Below are 23,348 nucleotides of genomic sequence, written 5' to 3'. Positions count from 1 at the left end.
CATTTCTTACACTTTACACAACACATCCTCATACCTAAACAACTGAATAAGTTGACTGCCAATGACATATGTGCTTGCTGGATAGTACCAGAGACAGGTATTCCTCACCTTCTTCATCACACAATTAACCTTGCGACACACTCAATTTGATTCGGTTTGGTTAGGTTTAAAGCTGCAGTAGGTACCTTCTATAAAAATAAGTTTTTGTAAAATTTGCTGAAACTTTCACTACTACAGTAGTACACAAGACAGATAATCTGTGAAAAAAATCTGGTTGCTCTGGCTCCTCCTAGAATCCACCGATGATTTTTTTAGTCTCATTCCCAGGTCATTATAGCCAGAGAATAATCAACTATCTTGGTTTTGATTTCTGCCCTCCAATAAACCAGAGATTTTCCTCTTCTGAAGACTGTTTCCAGCTGTTGCTCACAAAGACTGGCTGCAGAAACATATTCAAATGATTTTAGAAACTTAAGATTGAGAGCTGTGTTAGCATGAATGCTGTATGTGGAGGAAGATAGACAAAAGGAGAATATGCTGAAGGACTCTCCAACTGTGATGGTGTCAGTTCTTATACTCGGCATCTGAAAAGTGGAATGTATGACCTTTTTATGGTCAATTTAGTATCAGTTGGTTGTATGAGAGAAAATGAAGACAGAGCTACAGAATAGTATATACCTGCTGGCTGAAAATGCTTAAGTCAGGAAATGTACAAGATGCAGGCCAGCACTGGTACTAATAACTAGTTAGCTCATCAATAAAATGAACACATGGCTGAAAGTCTGGACTTGTAAACACAAGGAATTAAAGAGCCGGCTATCTTAGTCAGCATGTGTGTGGTGCTTTTCTCATGCTGATCACAAGGTAATATGTTTATGCAGTGCATCATACTCTGCCATTTGGTTTCACTTCAGTGCTGCTGTCATTACTTTGGACTGGATCCTGGAACATAAGATGCAATGGGTCCCATATGAAAAGCTGCCTTTGAACTGAGAAAGCTTGGAAGTTTGAAGGCAGGTGTCACTGCCTGTGCATTAAACCAGCCAGTGGGAAAACTAACCTAGTTTATTTTCACCTCACCAAAGCATGAGCAGCCCCCCAAGTGTTCTATCACACTTCCCAAGCTGGAATGTCTGGATCTCTTTCTTGTTCTATCTCCAGCAGTTTGGTGTGCCTCTGAATTAACAATAACCACTGACAAGAACACTGAATGTTACCAAGATATCTGTCAAGGACATCTATTGTTCTGAGATGAGATGGCAGATTGGAAAACTCACTGACAGTCATTCCTTTGATGTTTCAGACGCATACTAATTTGTTATGAAAGATGAGTTAGCATCTATTATAGATTTGGTGAATGTTGGCACAGGAGCAGAGGCTTTGATGTTGAGAGATGTCAAAGGTTCAGGCTCACCCTAAAAAAATTCTGAGCAAAGCTGCTTTTCTTCCTTTCTTTTCTTCATCCTCTAACGCAAATCACATGTGGTCTAATTAAATTTTTTATTTCTGTTATGGATATTTTAAGTATTTCATTGATGCTGGGCTTATCAGTGCATACTACTCTGACAAAGTTGTCGCAAAATCACTGTAAAGCAGTCTCTTGCGGCTCTTTACATGGATGTATAGAATGACTAAGAAATTGGTATATCTGGGAATGTGTTGCTTTGTAAACGCACCCCACCGTGATGGCAATGGGAACAATGAAGAAAAAGGAGAAGCAGTCAGCTCACTAAATATTTCAAGCTTCCAAAATGTACTAGTGCAATGGGTTGACCTTCAAGATTTCCATCGGTCAAACATCCATCTGAACAAAAAGGTGGCTATATGTACAAACACATAATCTCCACCTACAATCAGGAGATAATGAGATACAAAATTGGATGTTCGCCAGCTCATCCTGGGGGATCCCAAGGCATCCCCATACCAGATGGGATATGTGGTCCCTCCAGCATGTTCTGCCCCAGGGCCTTCTCACAGCGTCAAGAAGGCATCCGAAGCAGATGCTGAACCACCTCAGCTGATCTGATATCTGAGCTCCTTACTAGCTGCCTCTCAGTGTGATCCCAGCCACCAAGCAAAGGGAGCTAATTTCTTCTGGCTCTATTTGCGATCTTATTGTTTTGGGCATTACTGGAAGTTTCTGACCCTAGATGAAATGAAATGTAGGTTGACCAGTCAGGTTTGCTTTCAGGTCCAACACAGCGACTGCACTGCTGCAGACTTGGCACCAAACTATCTGTCCATTTCATGCAAGATATTTGAACTACTTTACTTGGGAAAACGACTTACTCCCAACACAAAAAGAGCAATCCACCATTATGCAGCAGACCACCATGGCCTCTGTCTTCAACATACTAACTTTAACCCTGCCACTTCTCTGGGGAAGACATTTTGCACTGTTGTTATTTGTTGTAATTGATTTTTAGCCATGCTAGCAGTGTGGCTCTAGGGATGGCAATATACGTCTATCATTCGTTGGACCGTCACTTTGGTCCAGACTAAAACATCTCAGTAACCATTGGACGGAATGCCATGAAATTATGTACAGACATTCATTGTCCTCAGAGAATGAATCTCGCTTTTTCTTCTAACTCCACCAGCAGGTTGTCATTTGTGTCTCAAAAACTGTTCTTTGTTAACTTTGGTGATACCCATATCTAGTGTCATCATCAGTTACACATTTCTATTTGTCCAATACTTTGGTTTAACTGTCTAGCAGTTTTCTTTACAATGAGCATCAAAGTCAAAGCTGTGAGGATAGCTATATACTTAATCCTGTTTTCATTTCACCAAATGCCTACATCCATTTCAAAGAAATGGTCTCATTTTGGATTTTGGCTACTGGTCTGACTAGTTTAGTTTATATTTCACCTATACATCCACACCTACAGTGTACTGGGGCAGTAGTGGAAAGTAACTGAATTTATTCAAGTACATTAACTGAAAAGTACCTAAAAATCTTTAGGTACTTGCACTTTACTACAGAAATCTTGTCATTCTTACCTCACTACACTCATTAGCAGAGTTCCACAGAGTCCAGATGAGAACCTTTGTCCAATTAAAAAAAATATTTTTCTACAGGCAGGCACTTTGAGTGGTTAAATGTATAGACCTGGTAGTCTATTGTATGCACAGGCTTCAGTCAGAATTTTTAAGATATAAAACACTGCCCTACAAAGGCTAAGCACAGTAACTATGATAACAATGAAACTGAGAAAAATGGCTTTATACTTGTCTGGCCACTTAAATGTATTATAGGTAAAACAGCTTTGCTAATAATACACAGTAGAAGTAAGTAAGAACATGAATATTCCCTTTGTTTCAAATCCTTAGACTTAGATTGTCCTAAAACTGGTTAGAATATGGGGTTTACAGACAGTGAAGCTGCAGTAAATGCAGCAGGAACTCTGAGAAACCAAGGGAGAGTGCAGAATCTGATGTTTGCCTTGGTTTTTAAGGTTGGATATAGCAAGACTGAACTTTGTAAGCAAGAAACATTGTCACAAGATAAAACAGATCCCTTGGTCCATTCATGATATTCATTTGACAGCAGCTGTAGCTTGATTTTCACAAGATTTTTTATAGAGATGATTATATTATACATGTAATACTGCATACATGTGAATCCAATAATATAAACATATAACACTTAAACCTGAATTGGGCCACATAGTGAGTACTTAAAATTTTTCATGCTTAAGTACATTTGACTGTAAATGCATGGGTACTTTTTTTAAAGGCATTATTTCTCAACTGTGTTATTGCTACCTCAGAATACCTCTGTCACCAGTGGCTATGGGCAGTGGGAACTCTCAGGAGAAAAGCAGAATGCTGTTGCTCAGCCTACTTTAAAAGCTTCTTGTTTTGAATTGTCCTGAGCTTTCAAACCCAGTTTCTTGAAATCTTTTCTCAGTCTCATGAGGAAAAGTTGGAGCTAAAAGATCCCCCACACATGACATCATTGCATTGTCTGACTGGAGAATTGCCATAAATGTATAATTCATATTCCGACAGGCGACAATGTACGGCATCGTAACAATACTTGCTATACCATCATGTTCTTGCGCCCTGCAGATAATGACACATTGTTGTACTTCTGCCCTGTATCGGCTCCATTCTCTGTGAATGAAGCACATTTACCAGCACAATGGCGGTAGACATAAAAAAAAATATATTACAAAGAAATAAAATCGTATCAGTCGAGCCCTGATGTTAAACAAATACCCAGAGAAAGCATCCTTTTCCTCTTTGGGCCGCCTCTTGATTCCATTTTCTAATTAATTACTGACTGCAACACCTTTGCTGTGCCGACATGAAGACTGACGTGTCCCTGGGCCCCCAGTCACATTCACCAGCAGCCCTGGTGGCAGGGGAGCTGTGTTTTTAATCACCTGGCCACTGGCATTATCAAGCTGGAGGACCCGTCACCTGCTCTGCACACAGATGCTTGTTCATTCATCTCTGCCGGAGGTCAGTGCAGCTGAGAAAGTAGTGCCTGCTGCGTCCTCAAACCACTGCTGTACGCTTCAACTCTCCCTATTTAGGGCCTCTTAAAGGCACCACATGTTGCATTGTACCCTCAATGAATCATTACTGCATTAGTTCTGTGGTGTTAGTTCTGTTAGTCTAATTGCTGTCAACAGAAGACGATTGTGGGGACGCTTCCTCACTGCATTTAGCCACCACGTAGGTTTGGCAGGAAATCTATTGGATCGCTTTGCAGTTATCCTACGGTGCTAGGTTTGTTGAACCCTAAAGTACTACTTATTTTTACTGGAACACTGCCACTGTAAAAGGAGGGCAACATAGAAGACCTCACTGTCGTCTGTTTCCTAATATCACACCACCTCTCTGTGCTGTCGGCAGGGAGAGGTGTTGAGCCTGTAATTCTTCATTATTGTTTAGGCTTAATTGCAAGACCAAGACAACCCCAAAATCAGAAGTCCCTCCACTATCCTTGCAGTGTAAGCTGACAAAGCTGGAAAACAAGTACTCATATACAACAGCACATGGTCAGAATACTCTATGATATATAACATCACCGTTGCTCAGGCTTACACAATGTTAGCAAGTTTCTTTTCATTATATCAACCGTTATACTGCCGCATTCGTATATAATAATATTTAAAATGGAGGTTAGATTATATTTCCTATGACATTAGGTAAATTTTTCAGGTTCCAAACACAAAAACACTTGGTGCATTCACCAATGACTTGGGCTTCTGTGTATTTTGATTCCCCCACAGTAAAGAGAAAATGATGGGGGCAGAGGAAGCAGCCAGATGGCTGTGTAACATCAGTGTGTCTTTGTGGGAAACCAACAAAAAGCTGTGTGCCACATCATGTGCAATTTGCTAAACTGTTGAACTTTTGTCAACTTTCACCACTTTGCCTGAAAAGAAGCAGCGCACTGCACTTTTCCAAAGTGAACATTTTGTATCCACTTCCTGGAAAACTTCCTATTGACTTTTCATGTACAAAAGGTGCTGAGAGCTTGCAAAAAGGGAGACAACAAAGCCTAACCTTTGAAATTAGAGCTTGCTTTGTAATGACTTGCCTGTTACTTTTTGTTGTAGGTAGTTGGTAAACTAAACATAGTAATAAAGTTAATAGAAGGAAAGAGAAGAAAGGCAAAGCAAATTTCTGCTCCGCTAAGAGTAATTTAACAAAACAACTGAATATCTTGTTTTTTCTCACCTTCTGTGCTTTGATTCTACATCTTGCTGCAGTGAAAAGGAAGTGTAGCTGCTCTAGGTGTGTTTGCCTTGACACCTTGTTTCAGAAACCTGGAAAAGAAATGATCCTGGTTTTAAGAAACCGACCTACGGCTGGAGATTTGGCCTGGGTCCATCCGGGCAGAGAATCAATTCAATTCAATTCAATTCAATTCAATTTTATTTGTATAGCGCCAATTCATAACAGAAGTTATCTCAGGACACTTTTCAAATAGAGCAGGTCTAGACCGAACTCTTTAACATTAATTACAGAGACCCAACAGTACCACCATGAGCAAGCACTTGGCGACAAGGGCAAGGAAAAACTGCCTGTTAAAAGGCAGAAACCTAGGACAGATCCTCCGGCTCTAGGTGGGTGGTCGTCTGTCTCGACCAGTTGGGGTGAGAGAGAGAGAGAGAGAGAGAGCTCTGTCGTAATAGAAACCAGATACGGTGGCCAGGGATCGAATGATTTTCAGGGCTGGTACAAATACCAATTATTAGTAATCAAGGAAACCAATAACCAAACTGATATACATTTGCAGTAAAAATTTAAAAAAAATAATTATATAATATATATCACAAATGACAATTTGTCTCAATCTGTGCAACGTTCAACACTCCCTGTCCTTAGACTCCCTCTCCTTAGTCTCTTTATTTGGGTAAACTCTGGGAAAAAATGGAAGAAACATCAGAAGAAGCCACAGACTAAAAACCAGGATACTGGGGCGTACAGTGATCAATGTTTCTGGCTGTGTTCAGAGCAGAGAAAGAGAGGGCAGTAAAACACTGTTTCACTATTTAATAATTAACATTTTTCTTCTCAAACCTGGCAGCAATTGAAGGCCCAAAGCATTTCTAGGTCTCATCTCCTTAAAATCCAACATTAAAAAATTAATATGGATATTAAATTTATACCTAAAGTTTTGAGGTTGAAATGAAAATATGTAAAGAGCAGCTTCCCAAAGCTTTTCATGGACTTGGGAAATTACCTCTGCCCCATGGTTGTGAGGACAATATTTTACAAAAATGAATTCATTAATGTTCATCACAATATGCAGTTTTGTCTATTTTAACATCACTTGATTTAAGAAGAAACCAATTTCCAACAGGTTACAAATAAAAGAAGGGTTAGGGTTGAAAAAGTATGTAAAAAAAGGTAATTTTAGCAGAAGACATACAAATAATGGTTTGTTAACCAGTTCACAGTTTGGTCTACTTATTCTGTGTATACATTGTGGGTTTGTACGTACACTACATATGTACAGTACAACACATGAGTATATAGATGCTATCGGTGTCTGTTTAGCAGGTTGTTGGGATGAAGGCAATACATCCAGCCAGCTTTAAAGGCTGAACTCAGCACTGATCTTTGTAATTTTATGGGATGAGTGTTGCGTGTAATTGTCATCAGTTCTGTTCGTGTAATCCTTAGTGTGTAAATGTTTGAGGAGAAATGGTGCAGTAGTTACAAGTAATTACCTAAAGTGGGACTTCATACTTATCTGAAAAGGCAACAGTTATGATGCTGCTATGGAGGACATATAGCAGTGTGTAAATATTGGAATAGAGTTTCATTTGTTTACCTGAATCATATTAATGAGTCTTACTGTGTATACATTTACTATAAAATAACAGCAACATTTGGGTGGCATTTAGAGAAGCAGGCTGCACACACACAGTGTCCAATAATCAACCAATCAGTATGGCGTTAGCAATGCATGCTAATTGAATGTGTAAATTCAAAGGTCAATGAGATGCAGAGTAGCATGTCAGTCCAGCTCTGATCCCCTGGCACACACCACACATCATGACCATGTTATTTATTACTTTTTATTTATATTGAGAATATTTTGAATTTCCCACTGTAATATTTTTTTATCACTGTTGTGATATTAATGTGTTTTACCAATATGTTTAAAATGATTTCAAAGCGTATTAATCAGGAAATAAGATGTCTTAATCCCACTGAGTGAAGTCCACTTTGAGGATCAAACTTTAACATTATAATTAGTAATGATAGACCGATTAATCTGTCAGCTGAAGGATGGGGTCGATGTCTGTGCTCATGAGGCTTGTCAGTGTGGCTGCTGTGGAACGATGTTAGCAAACAATTGAAGCAGTACTTCAGGACTTCATTGAACTCTCCTATATTTGGATGTATAAATGTGAGAACTGCTGTTCTTATTTTGTATATTTATCTACTTATGTGTGCGCATCAAAAGTATTGAATTTGATTGGCAATATCATTATCAGGCAGAAATAAAATACCCCAAGCAGCATTACAAATGAAACATTCAGTATGCAGCATATGGTAAAAAAATACCGTAACTTATGTGGCTATTGTTATAGTTTAGTTGCCTTCACTTTGTATACGTGCAAATAATTATATTAACTATAGTGCTTATTGCTGGTTGGTTCTAATGGAATACCCCATTTCAGGCCCAGGAGTCAAAATAAGGTTGTTTTTATTCAGGAAAAAAAGCGAAATCATTCTCATAAATAGTAAAACTAATGTAAGATTCGATATTAATCTGCACTGAAAACGATATGTGACTTTTCCTCAATGAAAGTCTGCCTCGTCTGTTGCACTAATGATCTTGAAGTTCAAGTCGCCATGACTGAGTTTAATTACAGTGAAGAAGGATAACTTCTGACCCCTGATTTGAGGCTACAATCTCACAGGGTATACTTAATCAAGAACCCAGACAGACACTCGCACACACACACACACACACACACACACACACAAACAGCAGATCAAGCTGGTCCAGTCAGAGAGATGAAATTACGTCTTACTCCAAATCAGTCTGATGCTTGTCTAATGAGCACTGTGGCAGAGATACACGATGAAGAAAATCAATCATGTATAACACCACAGCGAGCCAGAGAATTGTCAAATTTGTCAGCTAATTTCATGCTAATTGAGTCCCTAACCCGGTGGTTATTTTTAACCTCATCGCTGTTCTGATCACGTGGAATAGCGATCCCTTTGCTCACGTGTCATTAATAAAGCTAAAAACATCAATCTTGATTTTCTTTCTCCCCTCAGTACCCGCCAGGATCACTAACATATCGAAGGACATCACAGTGAACGAGGGCAGCAATGTCAATCTGATGTGCCTGGCGGTCGGTCGACCTGAGGCCAACATCATGTGGAAGCATCATTCACCGAGAGGTAAGCCACAAGGTTTACTGTATTGCTATTTTATTTCTTTTCCGGTCTTAAATTCCTGTAATGGAGAAGTGTCCCATCCAGAATTTCGAATGGTTTAGTTTGTTCAAGTAGTAAGACGAAGAGCAAAATTCAGTAGATTTAAACCAGTGATTTCTGTTAATGTTTTACACAGCTAATGTTAACTAGCTAACTAGATTTTGTGTCAGTGTCTTTAATGTGCCTGCAGAGGTTACAAGTGGAGTTTGTAAAAGCGGAGATCTCACTGCTTTTTCATAATTTAACTGTTGTTATTTTTAGATTTTGGTATAAAATGTGGCCAGGGACTATTGCTGGAAGCTGCTTTTTGTTCTGGGTTTTGCTCCGTCACCATTGCATCATGGTTTTAATAACCTAATAATAATTTAAACTTTGTGTGTCATTTCCCCTCAGTGTGCTTGACTGGACCATGGGTCCCCCCGAACTTTGTCATCAGGGGTTGCGTGTTGTGTTTCATTCAGTCGTATCACCTCAGTGAGCAAGATAGCTAACTAATCATCTTGTGGACTATGGACATAAAGTTTGTCATGAGGAGTCAACCTCAACTATTTTTGCCTGTGCAGGAGTGAAAATTAGTCATCCTCAGCATTTGCTGTGTTTTGGTTCCAGAATGATGAAGGCAGTTGGAGAACAATTACACAGGATGGAGGCTTTACAGAGTTATTTCTTTCCTCAACTCTCGCAACTCTTATGTTTTTCCCAAATTATGTACAGAGTTTTAGGCATTCCATGATCTTAAATGGCTTGAAACATAAAAAAATAATAAACATAAGCAGTTTTTGTTCATTATTTATATTCTCATACCTCACTGTTTGAGTGTGTAGAAGGTATAGAATCATATATTAATGCAGAATTATAAGGAGCTTTTTTCTTAACAAATACTTTCTAGATTTCTTCTATATCTATTTTGTTCATTATTATTATGTCATTAATCTATAAATTCTAACTAATGTGTAAAGTTTCATAATTTTCTTTGCCAATTGTCAAAGGTAATTCAGATATTTCACAAAACAAATGTGTCAGGCTGTAACAGCATTACCTCAGCGTAAAGGTGACTGAACCACCCCTCCCACGCACACAGCCTGATGTCGACATTCCCACGCAGCACACACCTCCAACACTTGCTTCACATGAATATTCGCCTACGTGCACAACAGTTTACCTCCAGCGGGATATGAATCTGTAGCTTTTGTGTTAACATCGCCACGAGAGGATTTATGATGAATACTGCTGGGCTTTAATCTATTGACTGAGGCCTTGTTTTCTTTGCAACGTGGTGGATCTGAGTAGTTGAAGCTGCACAACCTGTGGCCTGACAGAACCTAACTGCAATCAACCATGATTTGGCTGCAGGCCACAGCTGGTTTGGCCAGTTCTGTTGTGCTGGCACCCCCCAGTCTGAATAGAGGAGAGAAGCTCTGCATGTGTGTGTGCATGCGTGTGTTCTGTGTTCTAATTGTGTCGGCTCCGCGCTTCCCACTGAGCATTCAGCAGTGTGAGTCATACGCTGCTTCTCTATAGGATCAGATGTTCAGCCTCCAACATGACATGAATGCTTACAGCCCAGCTGTTCCTCTCTCCCTCCCTATAATCTAGAGCCAGCAGATTCTGGTTCTAACAGCCCAGTGGCCCTCCACCACCTTAGCCGTCCACAACATTTCCGTTTCTCCATTTACTGGTTCCCCAATATTTACCCTGAATATCAGGATCTCCCCACAAACCATTTCTTTGAAGTGTGAGCTGTAATCCCATTCAAAAGGGACAAATTTAATGACTGACACAAAACCACCAACCAGATGGGGCCATATCTGTGTACTTAGTAACACCCCTCTGGGGTTCAAGTTCAATTTTATGTGTTTGATATAAATAGAATTTGACACTTGTTTAGCAGTTTAAATGACTCTATGATATTGTTCTATTTCTGTATTCAATACAGCTACCACAATCTGTGGGAGAAACCGGTCGATGTTGAAATTAGTTTGTCGCTAATATAGGTTGATAAAAGCCTTATTATGTCATGTCCTTTTAAAGGGATAGTTTGGGTTTTTTGAAGTGGTTTTGTATGAGGTACTTATGAGGTACCGTGGTCAGCGTAGCCCAGTTTGGAGAAGCAGGCAGGAGTACTGCACAGGAGCAGAGCAATGCACTGTTGTGGACAGGGGCTGCAGAACAACACATTTTATCCACCTGAAAAAAGGCCTACGTCAAGTTTAAAGGTCCAGTGTGTAACATTTAGAAGTAGAAAGTATGTTTTCATTTGTGTACGAATATAAGAATCATTGTGTTTTTGTTATCTTAGAATGAGCTGTTTTTAACTACAGACTCCACAGGCTGCCTTCCATGGGGGCCACTATATACTGTAGAACCGTCATATTTCTACAGTACAATACTCTAGATAGGGCTGATTTTATCATAGACAATGTCAACAGTAGTTTTTTTTTTCTGTTTTACGAGATGGAAATAATGAAACATTTGTCAATATATGTGGTTTGAAATTGCCCCAGTAGTAGAAAGACAGGGAGTCACTCCTAACTACGAAGCCTGAGCTGATGAACAGAGGCAAGAGTAGTGGCAAATGAAGCAACAGAATAGCACTTGCAAAGTAATACACAGGCATCTTCTGTAGCCAGGGAGCCTGACATGCTGTGTTTATGTGTGTGTGTGTGTGTGTGTGTGTGTGTGTGTGTGTGTGTGTGTGTGTTGTGTGTGTGTATGTGTTATTGTCAACGGGGAAGATAATGGGTTATCTTACTTGACATTTCTCTGAGTTGCGCTAATGAAAAGAGAGACTATGTGGGGGGATGTTTGGGCAGCCAAAGAAATTCTCACTGGCAGTCAGAATCTTAAATGTTTTTTCCTGCAGAGTGGCATTTTCCCCGACTAGCTCCTCACCGTTTGCTTTTCATGTTTGTCACCAGCGATAATGGACTGTTCCCTCAGAGGATAGTGTTCGTGTCTGTTAGTACAGCACTAAAGTGAGCAGCCTTCTCCCTGAGTTAAAACCGCATTTCTACCAAGTCTCAAATCTGCAATGTAGCCGCCTTGCCATTTGATAGTTGTTTTTCCATGGCATATCATTTAGGATTTTCACACTCACATGGTGTCAGGAACAAGAGCAAATCCACTGTAGCAGCTGATGATGCAGACAGATGCCTCACCTTTCACTATGAAAATGGCATGAAAGTGGCATGAGGAAATTGTCTCTTGCAAAGGCAGAAGAAATACTGAACATTGAAACAATATTAAAGTTGCACTGCCTAATTTGAATCTGAAGTCTGTTAACTAAATATAAACTGAGTTACTGTCAGATTCCCTGTCACAGTTTGATATGAATTCTGCTTCCACTGCGCTGTTGAATGAAGGGAGACTTAAGTCTACAGTATATGCACATAAATCCTCCAAATACAGATGGCAGAGATGGGGACTGGAGTCACACAGTAATCTGATATTTGGCTTGAGACTTTTTATATATTATGAAAATATAAAAAAAATATTGTTTATTTGGTGCATTAAGGGGATGTCTGGCTATCTGAATGTCATTCCCTTCCGTATTTTTTGTGGATTACCTTACACGTCTGTTGCACACCAGCTGCAGCAACAACAACTTGGCGAGCAAACCTATCTTCTGTGCCATTTGTCATGACCTTACACAAGGCATAAATAAATATATAAAGGATGGCACATCGACCACATCAAACTTTATCAGGCACCTGAAAACGCACCCTGGATAAGTGAGTCATCTGGACGGTTAACAAACATTGCAGCATTAGCAGTCTACCATTAGCTTATTACTAGCTCTGTAGCTAAGAGAGGTTAACTTGATTAAATTGGCTTTCACTGACTATTTTTAAAGGTTCCTTTAAAAATAGTCAGGTAAGGTAACCACCCACGTTCTGCTGCCACCATCTACCTTGGCAATAACAAATAACATTATAATGAAGTACTGTAGTACTGCAGAGATTACATTGTTTGGTACAAATGTCATGCTTTTTTTTTATTTATCCCGAGGGACACTGCTGTGCAACAATTGTGATACAAAAGTGGAGAAGTAATACAAGAGCAAGAATCAAGCTAGCATAAAAATAAAACAAGTAACAAAATGCAACAAAGTGCAAAACACAATAGGATAAAGCTAACATAAAATAAAGTGCAACAGTAACTAAATGCAACAATGCCACAAAAATGACAGTTAATATACAACAATACGCACTGTGCAGTTAGCCGCATAAGTTGAAATAAAGTAAGTACAACTAAATATAGTGAGCAATTGTTTAAAGTGATAAACTGATAAAGTGACAAAATTGTATCAGCATAGTACACACAAAATAAAGTGATGAAGTGATATGATGGGTAAAAATGATAAAGTGACAAAGTGACATTTGCTCAGGACACAGTGTCTCCACTGTCCCTCTCACGGCCGGAGGTAGATGAGTTATATAGTCTGATGGCCACAGGAAGAAAAGACTTCCTCTGGCGTTCAGTGTTACATGGGGGGGGATTGAGTCTGTTGCTGAAGGTGCTTCTGCTCGAGGTTAGCACCTGGTGGAGAGGGTGAGCGTTGTTGACCAGGATACTGTGCAGTTTACACAGCATCCTCCTCTCAGACACCACCACCAAAGAGTCCAGTTGGACCCCCAGGACAGAGCCAGCCTTCCTGGTGATCCCGCTGATCTTGTTGGTGTCTGCTGCCCTCAGCCTGCTGCCCCAGCACACAACAGCAAAGAAGATGGCACTGGCTACCACCGACTGGTAGAACATCCTCAGCATTATGTTACATACGTTGAATAACCGGAGCCTCCTCAGGAAATAGAGACGACTCTGGCCCTTCTTGTAAACAGCCTCAGTGTTCTTGGCCAGTCCAGTTTGTTATCCAGGTGTACTCCAAGGTATTTGTAATCATGCAAACTTCTGCAGGTGGCAGGACTCAGAAAGGAACTGAAAGTCTGAGGTGTACAGGGTGAACAGAAAGGGGGAAAGAACAGTTCCCTGTGGAGCCCCAGTGCTGCTGACCACAGTGTCAGACACACTGTCCTGCAGTCTGACATACTGTGGTCGACCCGTCAAATAGTCCGTAATCCAGGAAACCAGGGGAGGGTCCACCTGCATCGCCGTCAGCTTACTCCCCAGCAGAGCAGGCCGGATGGTGTTGAACACACTGGAGAAATCCATGAACATGATTCTCACAGTGCTGTCCAGGTGGGCGCAGGCACGGTGGAGCAGGAAGATGATGGCGTCCTCCACTCCTAGTCTCGGCTGCTAGGCAAACTGAAGAAGGTCCAGTGATGAGCTGACCAGGGGCTGAAGAAGTGACCATCTCCTCACAGTCCTGGTTGTCACAGGGGCCGCAGGTGGATGAGGTTGTGGTCTGATCTTCCAAAAGGAGGAAGGGCAGTGGAGCTGTAAGCCTCCTTAACATTGGCATACAGCAGGTCCAGTGTCTTGTTTTCCCTGGCGGGACAGTCCACAAACTGCTTGAAAGTAGGCAGTGTTGCAGCCAGAGTGATGTGGTTGAAGTCCCCAGATATCACGATGAATGCGTCTGGGTGCCGTGTCTGGAGTCCCGCTACGACGGTGTGGATGACGTCACTCGTGCGCGCCGTGTTTGAGGTCGGAGGAATGTAAACAACCAGGATGATCACGTGTGAGAACTCCCTCGGCAGATAATATGGCCACAGACTCATGGCAAGCAGTTCAATGTCCGAGCTGCACACACGCTCCTTTACAGTAACTTGACCAGCATGACACCACTTGTTGTTAATAAGAATAGCAAGTCCCCCACCTTTCCTCTTGCCACTCTCACGGTGACTCCTGTCCGCCCGAACAGTCTGAAAGCCGTCCACAGTTGCATTTGAGTCCAGAATGTCCTCGTGGAGCCACGTCTCTGTGAAACACAGCACGCTGCTCTCACGATACACCCACTGAGTCCTCACCAAGCCCGCCAGCTCATCCATCTTATTAGCCAGCGACCTCACGTTCCCCATGGTGATGGAAGGGAGAGATGCTTTATATCTCTGCTTCTTTTCCCGTTGTTTATGTCCAGCCTTACATCCCCTGTACTTCCTCCTCAGTTCTCTGGGGATTTCAGGCCTCTCCAGCATCAGCGCCGATGGTTGTAGCGACAACAGCTGATCTCGGGTGTAAACAATAGACCCGCCGCATTGTTGCGCCCAGACGGAGACGTGGTCGGGAAAAATTGTCCCAAGATTGAGACACACGGACAAAATACATAGTTGGCTAAGGTTAGCACAACAACTTACTGGAAAAAAAACGGTAATAGAAAACAATAAATTAGAAAAAAAATAGCTAAAAGTACAGAAAAGAGAGAGAGCAACTGTTGCTGGCCGCCGCTCGACACAGCGCCCGAACTGGCTCATGAATGTGCTAACAACTAGTCAAAGCTAATACTGTGTGCTAATAGATAAAGGAGTGATGATAATATAGTACATGCTTTGAATTCCTTATGTACAGCTGTGTGATACGGTGTTGTAAGCAAACCGGATGGTAGGCAGCAAATGATAGAATGCTCATTGCATCTATAAGAGACTTGAAACTTGACTTTGAATTGTGACCAACGACTGGACTTGGACTTAGCCCTCAAAGACTTGAGAGCTGATGTGCACTTGCAAAAAATGACAGACTGTGACATAAGTAAGACTTGTTGGTGAGCAGCAGCCTATAAATGGCCATTTACTTAATGTCAATTGAAGTCTCACCTTTATTTTGTGCGCTGCAAGACTCAGTCACCATTCCAACTCAGTGGGGACCACATACATTATTCAGTAGTGTCCACTGAATCTCTGGCTGCTGGCCACTAAAAGGATTAGAAGATATATGGTTGGGGGAAAACAGTTTATACAGGGGACAATGCAGTATGGATCTTTTCGACCCATTAAGACTCATTAAAGTGGATAGGTTGTGAATGTACACTCTCTCAGATGGCTATTTGTGCCATTCCTTTTCAAATTACTACAGACAGAAAGATGGCTGTAATGTGTGCGGTCCTTTAGAGGTGTTGTGATTGATCTTATTGTTACTGGGTATCAGTTTCAAGTAACAAGTTGCCTGAGTGGTTCTTCTTATATGTAGTGTCACAAAAGAGTGATTTGTATGGTTTCATGTTAAAGTAATACATGCTCTTCTTTAAATCCATTATTTTAGAGATTATGTTTGTGTAAAACTAATCTGCAACACCAAATTTATTTGTAGAGAAATGCTACCAGAATGATGTTTTTAGGCATGCTTGTAGGATCGTGCTTGGGATGGCAATGTTGGCTAGTTGAGCTGACAAACTCAGAGTCTTGAGGAACATGAATGAATTATAATAACACAATCTCGTAAAAAGGACCAGTATGTAGATATTATGTTAGTATTTAAGTTATTTAGTCTAGCTCAACCTTCCAAGCATGTAGGAGAAAAGCAAAAGTCACAAAAGGCCTTTGGTTTGTTTTCTTGGTTACTGTAGGAACATGGCGGCCCATTTTCCCCTAAGGGATCAATAAAGTATATCTTCTTCTTCTTCTTCTTAACATGGCGGACTCTGTAGAAGAGGACATACTCCCCCTATAGATAAAAATGACTTACTCTAAGTATCTGGTTTAAAAGTCATGCAGTCGTGTACGCCCACCATCTACCACAACGGCCTCCCTTAAGCTTGTGTGTGGTGCACAAATGTAGCACTACTTAATATTTAATAATGTTTAAAAAGACTAAACTTTTTTTTTCTTCTAAAGTAATAATTTTTCAGATTTTGAGTCCTGACAAGCAAATTGTGTGGCAAAAAGCTTGCATGACATCTGAAGGCCAATCATTTGAAAAATTGGCAGTGTTGAGCGTGATTGACAGAACCACAGCGGCACAGACAGATGTTGTCATCTTGTGATTAGTCTCCTGATGAGTGCCATTCACAGAATTACACAGCAGAAATGAATGGTACGCTATTCGCAGTGATGTTGCCTTCCAAAAAGAACAATGCTCTGGCATTGCCTGCTGACAGTCAAGAAGCAGTTATCAGTGAGAGAAGAAAAAGCATGTGTGCAGGTGTTTCTCAAAAAAAAAAATGAAGAGAAATGATCCTTAGAAAAATTACATTTCATGACACTTCACAATGTGCCTCCCACACTGGAAAGAAAGCCTTACATGTATTTCGTCTTTTCAGATGGGGACTAGAAGACACAGGCTTGTTTGATTCCGAGTTGCAATATTCATCAAAATTGGAGAATTTCTAGTCCGTTTCAAACAGACAGCTTCAATATTCCAATGTCAGTGCATACATACAGCACAAGCTCCTGATAAGAGTATTGCAGTCGGCAGAAACACCTTTTTTTTTAAAGAAAACAGATTCATTCATCTGTGTGGTTTACCTACAAAACAGCTTATTTACAATGACCAGCCCCATCACATAGAAATAAAGAGTTTGCTCCCAACTGCACACTAGTGCTTCTAGTTTAAAAGCTGACCATTGTTTAATTTATTGTAGCATTTGGGGAACCTTGTTGCTCGAAACATTACCCAAAGTGTTGGAGACATCGACATGTTTTAAATAGTATTTGCTTGAGAGATATTATAGAGCCAGTGCTTAGCCCCTATTCTTAGTTCCTTGCCAGTTGCAGCTGATTACCCTATGTGGCCTAAGTAATACACTTTTCCATGACCTGGAGACCTAACTCCGAAAAAGATGCTGTAACCAGGGACCTGTGTCCACCCATGCTGAGTAGATTAAAGTGGCCTGCAGGAAAATGCTGAAAAATAAAGGCTTTACTTTGAAAAGCAATGTGAAGGTTTGCATTGGCACCAGTGTCATGGCAGCTCCTATCATTGTTGTAGTTTTAGTGTGCTTCCAGATTTTTCGAGCCGTCAGGGACACTACTGCGACCGGCATGAAGAAAGGAGGGGGACTGTCCGTGCTCATAAACAAAAGGTGGTGTAACGCCGGGCACGTCTGTGTGAAAGAGTGTCTGCAGCCCGGACATCGAGCTCGTCGCCGTCGGACTTTGTCCGTGTTGTTTGCCACGGTGGCTTTCCAGTGTTGTCGCCATCACTGTCTATATTCCAATCCTCACAGTGGTCTTCATCATCACCATCACTGTTTACATTTATGATGTCTTATTTATTCTCCTGTGCAGCACTTTGGTCAACTTTGGTTGTTTTTAAGTGCTTAACAAATAAAGTTGGATTGGATTGGATAGTGTGGGGCAATAGCCATACAGCTTTCACTGTCACAAAGATGAGCATGTCCAGTATTCTTTTCCGTGTTGGTTGGTGTGACAGTCCAATAACAGACAGTGCTCCCCTCCTGGAGAAACTGCAGCTGCTTCCTGCCCCTTAACACCATAGCAGATCTTTGCTGAGGCAGTTGAATGTCTGGACCATCCTGTCATCAAGCTGTTAAAAGCCTGGGGCACTCTGCCCTGGGGCTGTGGACTGCTGGAGGGTTGTCCCCGTCCCAGCGAGAGGGACTGGGGTCTTGGCGACGTTCATGCCATGAAGAGCGAGCCTAAATAAGGCCTGAGGTTTCACAGTGCAACCGGCTCCTTCGGCTGCCTTTCATCTTCTGTTTTGTCAAGAGGGGCTTTGCAGAGCAATGCAAAGTTGATATTACATGGTTTGCAAGCAGTGAAGGGTGCTTTTCAAACACTGTTTCAAGCAAATTGCCTTTTCATCTTCATATGTTGTTGACACCGCCCTGCATGTTGATATTTCTAGTTCCTTTTGGCTATCCAACTTCTTCTATGCAACCATTCCAATGTCTGTTTAACTGGGCAACTCTCATTTGCAACAACTGTAACCTCTTCTTCAGACCCTCTCCTGCCATTAAGCCTCGCTCACACCTGCTCCAACCGCTTTTGTGTGACTCTCTCCTCCTCCAAAGCCTTGCTTGTGATTACTGTAGCACCTCAAACATGTCCACAGAGAACATTCAAAGACATTCAAGCAGTGGAGGAGATATCCACTCTGTCCTGTCTGTCCACAATAATAACATTACAACATCTCAACTAAGTGCTGACATCAACAGTGGAAGCCAGCTGTGTAAAAAACAAGCCTCATTTCAACAGCCTTTGCTCAGTTGACTGTAGCAATCCACGGATACATTCAACCATGTATACGAGCCCCACGGCAGTTAGCCTGCTGTTCATCAATCTAATGCAGATGACAAGCCAGGCAGCACCATAAGAACAAAAATGCAGTAACCATTCAATAAAAACCTTGCCTGCGCCCTATTCTCCTGTTCGCCAAGGAAGCAGTGAGAATGTATGACAACTTTTGACATTCTTATGCACTACGCAGTGGAAGGGGCTCTGGATGGATAAAACTGACTTGATGCCCATTTATGCTTCTTGTGGAAAGACAAAACAAAGACTATATATGAGTACTGTACAGGAGTTTTTACCTGTTTGCAAGTGCCAAGACAGCACGGGCAGTAATCAAAACCAAATTTGTTAGCATGGAAGGGCACGTCCTTGCAGCTGCAGGCACCAATACAATCTGCCAGATCCGTATCAGCCCTGATACTGACCATATTGTGCAGATCGGGTATCAGCCAGACTTTACTGATCCACATTAAATTCTATTTCTTTGTAGATGTCTTGATAACATTACGTGATGTGCCCCAGGGCATAATATTATCTTATTTGCCTCAGTGAGTCACGCAGTGCAAAAACTGTAGTACAAATATTCAATTTTTGCAAAAGATGGCAGTGGTATCATATTAGTATTCAGTAACAGCGGTATCAGGATCGGTAGATTTGGGCACTCTTTGAATTCCAGTCGTCCTAACAGGAACAACTGCCACAAATCCATACAGTTTTTTGTTTGTTTTCTGGAATATGCAGTCCAGAATGAAACTTAAAATGGGATTTATATCTACTTGGTTTTTTTTTATGCAAGTTAAACAGTCAATAGGTAAGAACATATTTTTGTATGCTGCATTTCCCCCTAAAACCTTCCCCAATAAGACAGGGCAGCCTGTAAGTAACCTGAGAAGCAATACCTGCGGCAAAGGCAATTCACAGAGCATTCGTTCCATCACTTGTTGCTGCTTGTTAGCTCATTGATTTGAGCAAGCAAGTAAAAGCTGAAGCAAACTCAGATGAGTGTTGTCTTTTTCAAATCATCTCTTCTCTCATCTGGACTATGGTGGCTGGACAGAAATCATACAATGTCCAGAGAGACTAGCAAAAAAACAACTTTCAACTAAAATAGACAACAAAACAGAGCCAGGTATTTTGTGCAGCAACCAAGATGTCCTACAAATATCAAATGCCAGCTATCAGGTGAAATGTCACCATGGACAAACCCTTAATTCTCAGGGAGCAGTTTCTGGGCTGCAGTAGTCCCCCAATCAATAGGGTTTGAGTTGCCCACCATTATCCACAAGAGGCTGGGGAAGCTTGACTTCCCCGTGGAGCAAAAAAATCTCATGATGAAAAGTTCATTCATAACAAAAGTCTACAGCTGGTTTTCATTGGTTCCTGGGAATTAGGCTGTGTGAGTGGACAGAAAATAGATAAAAACACATACACACCTCTTTATTTAGTGGTGTGATACAAAGTCAGGACGGAGTCAGTCAGACTGAGACATTATGTAGAATAATAAAACTAAAAAGGTAAATGGCCTACAGAAGAACAGGTGCAGTCCTCGGCAAAGGGAATTAGACCATCTAGGTTGTAAATATAATGTATCCAGTGACTATTTTACCATTATATTTATTCATTTATTTTAGCCTTGAAAATAAAGCATACCATACACTTGAGTTTTATAATTTCACCTTGCTAAGCATATTTCTTATTTGCCCAGAATGATCAAATTAGGCATTCATATATATGTATTTACAATTTACAAAACAAATGTATTCATTCAATTAATCAGATAAGACATTCATTGTTTTGCTTTGATCAAAGCAACAGTAGCAATAGAGCAATAGTAAATATACAAGATATAAAATAAGACCTGTCTTTCACTTTAATTTCCTCTAGGGTGTTTTTCAGCAGTGGAGGAAAGTCTTATGTTGTACTGTACTGGTGGCAGAATATTTTCGATCTATTGTATAATGTGCTTTAACTTCAGTAAAGGATCTGACCCTTCCTCCACCCACAGCCTAACTGTACTGGCGTTACTGGCCGAGCCTTCCTTTAAAAAAGGTGGGCTTGAGGGTAACCTATGGGTTATGGTTGTGGGAAGTGAGTCTTTCCCGGTGTGTGAGGGGTAGTAATGTTGCATGTAGTTATGTTCAGGTTGCATTATAATAGTTACTAATAGACTATGTGTTGTGTTTGCTGCCACAGAAAATAAATAAAAAGTTCCCATTAATGTAACGTTAACGTTCCTACAGTGTCTACTTGTGCTATTCACAGCTGAGTTGGTCCAGACAAGGCAACAAGTTAGCAGTCAGGTAAAAAGACAAATAAAATAGCCTAAACTGGAACTAATACGTTTTTGAGCTGCAGGCCTTGAGGTTCATGATCCCAAACTGCCAACACTTTCTGTTGTTTTTTCTGGCCTGTCTCTTACTTTAACCCTCTCCATTTTCTCTCTTATTGTATTGTATTACTTTATTAATCCCACAACGGGGAAATTCCCTTGTCACAGCAGCAATTTAAGTGAAATAAATAAATACAGATATAAAAGAAAAAAACCTATGGTAAAGCTATGGTATGTTGGTAATTTGAAAAACAGAATCTACAGCATTGATCAGGTGTTGTAGAGTCTGACAGCGGCAGGGATAAAAGACCTGCGGAACCTCTCCTTCTTACACCGAGGGTGTAACAGTCTGCTGCTGAAGGAGCTACTCAGGGACCCCACAGTGTCATGTAGGGGGTGAGAGGTGTTGTCCGTGATGGATGTCAGCTTCACTAACATCCTCCACTCACCCATTTCCTCTATGGAGTTCAGAGGACAGTCCAGGACAGACCTCGCTCTCCTGATCACTTTATTGAGTCTCTTCCTGTCCCTGTCCGTACTGCCCCCTCTCCAGCAGACCACAGCATAGAAGATGGCTGAAGCCACCACAGAGTCATAAAAAGTCTTGAGGAGAGCCCTGCTTACTCCGAAGGACCTCAGTCTCCTCAGCAGGTGGAGGCGAATCTGGCCCTTCTTGTAGAGAGCATGGGTGTTGTCAGTCCAGTCCAGTTTGTTATTGAGGTGAACACCCAGGAATTTGTAATTGTCTACCACCTCAATGTCCAATCCCTGGATGTTCACCGGTGTGAAGTGGGATGTTTTCCTCCTGAAGTTAACAATCATCTCCTTCATCTTGCTAGTGTTTAGCTGAAGCTGGTTGAGCTCACACCAGCTGACAAAGTCCCTGATGACTGTCCTGTATTCCAGTTTGTTCCCCTCAGAAACGCATCCAACATTGGCTGTGTCATCTGAGAACTTCTGGATGTGGCAGTGTGTGGAGTTGTGGATAAAGTCAGAGGTGTAAAGAGTGAAGAGGAAGGGAGAGGGCACTGTACCCTGAGGGGCACCTGTGCTGCAGAGCACCACGTCAGACACACAGTGATGGAGACTCACATACTGTGGTCTGTTGGTGAGATAATCTATTGTCCATGCAGCCAGGTGTTGGTCCACTCCCACACTTCACTCTTCACTTCTTCACTCTGAGCAGTGACGGCTGGATAGTGTTGAAAGCACTGGAGAAGTCAAAAAACATGACCCTCAACGTGCTCCCGCTGTCCTCCAGGTGTAGCAGGGATCTGTGCAGCAGGTAGATTACTGCGTCGTCCACCCCTGGTAATCAAACTGTGTTGTGTGATTAATAATCATAAGTGCAAAACACAGTGCAATGTATGACTGAATAATGCCTAGTTATATGGAGTAAACAAATTGGAGGAATTGTTTCAGCCCTACATGTGAGCATTTTTGATGCCTCGCAGTCAAAAGTTTACCTGTGTCAGAGACCTGAGGTTAACAAAGCCATTACTGAAAGAGAAGGCCAACGAAAGCTGCAAGAAAAACTTACACTGGCTGTGTATCACACAGAATGGTGTAGTTTTACAACTTAACATTCAGTTCACTAAGTTTCTTCCTGGTATGTGAATGCACCATGTACCAGCCTGTGCAGTCTCATGCTCATTACTTGCTTGACTTGCAGCATCTCACTGTTTCAGTTGGCTGTCTTGCTTTGAATTTGTGGTTGCATTCAGTAATGTTACGGTCCTGTGGGTTTCTACTCCACTCAATTTTGACAAAAGTGTTGGGTCCAATTACACCACAATCAAGACAGCATTAGATGCAAACCGTTTCTCTTTTTACGAGTATGTATCCATGTACCACAATGCATTGTTTTAATAAAAGGGAAGTAAAATAACATAACTAAAAAAATGCAGCTACACTTGCTTCTCTCATATAAAACTAGGTCAAACTAATTGGCGCCTGATTGCCGCCCAATAAAGAATTCACTGGCACAGGGACTCAACTGTGCT

General features: G+C 41.3%; 1 protein-coding gene across 3 annotated transcripts in view; it reads left to right on the top strand.

Annotated features, from left to right (window-relative positions):
- opcml (opioid binding protein/cell adhesion molecule-like) overlaps window positions 1–23,348 on the top strand; it is a 337,114-nt gene that overhangs the window by 270,710 nt on the left and 43,056 nt on the right. For all 3 annotated transcript variants that reach the window (XM_051401624.1, XM_051401623.1, XM_051401622.1), the window contains one exon: window positions 8,767–8,892. In XM_051401624.1, the coding sequence (XP_051257584.1) occupies window positions 8,767–8,892 (126 nt within the window). The remainder of the gene's footprint in view (window positions 1–8,766; window positions 8,893–23,348) is intronic.

The sequence above is a fragment of the Dicentrarchus labrax genome, unplaced genomic scaffold, assembly GCF_905237075.1.
Source record: "Dicentrarchus labrax unplaced genomic scaffold, dlabrax2021, whole genome shotgun sequence".
NCBI lineage: Eukaryota > Metazoa > Chordata > Actinopteri > Moronidae > Dicentrarchus > Dicentrarchus labrax.
The sequence above is the reverse complement of the archived record's forward strand: the minus strand, read 5'-3'. Positions and strand labels throughout refer to the sequence as shown.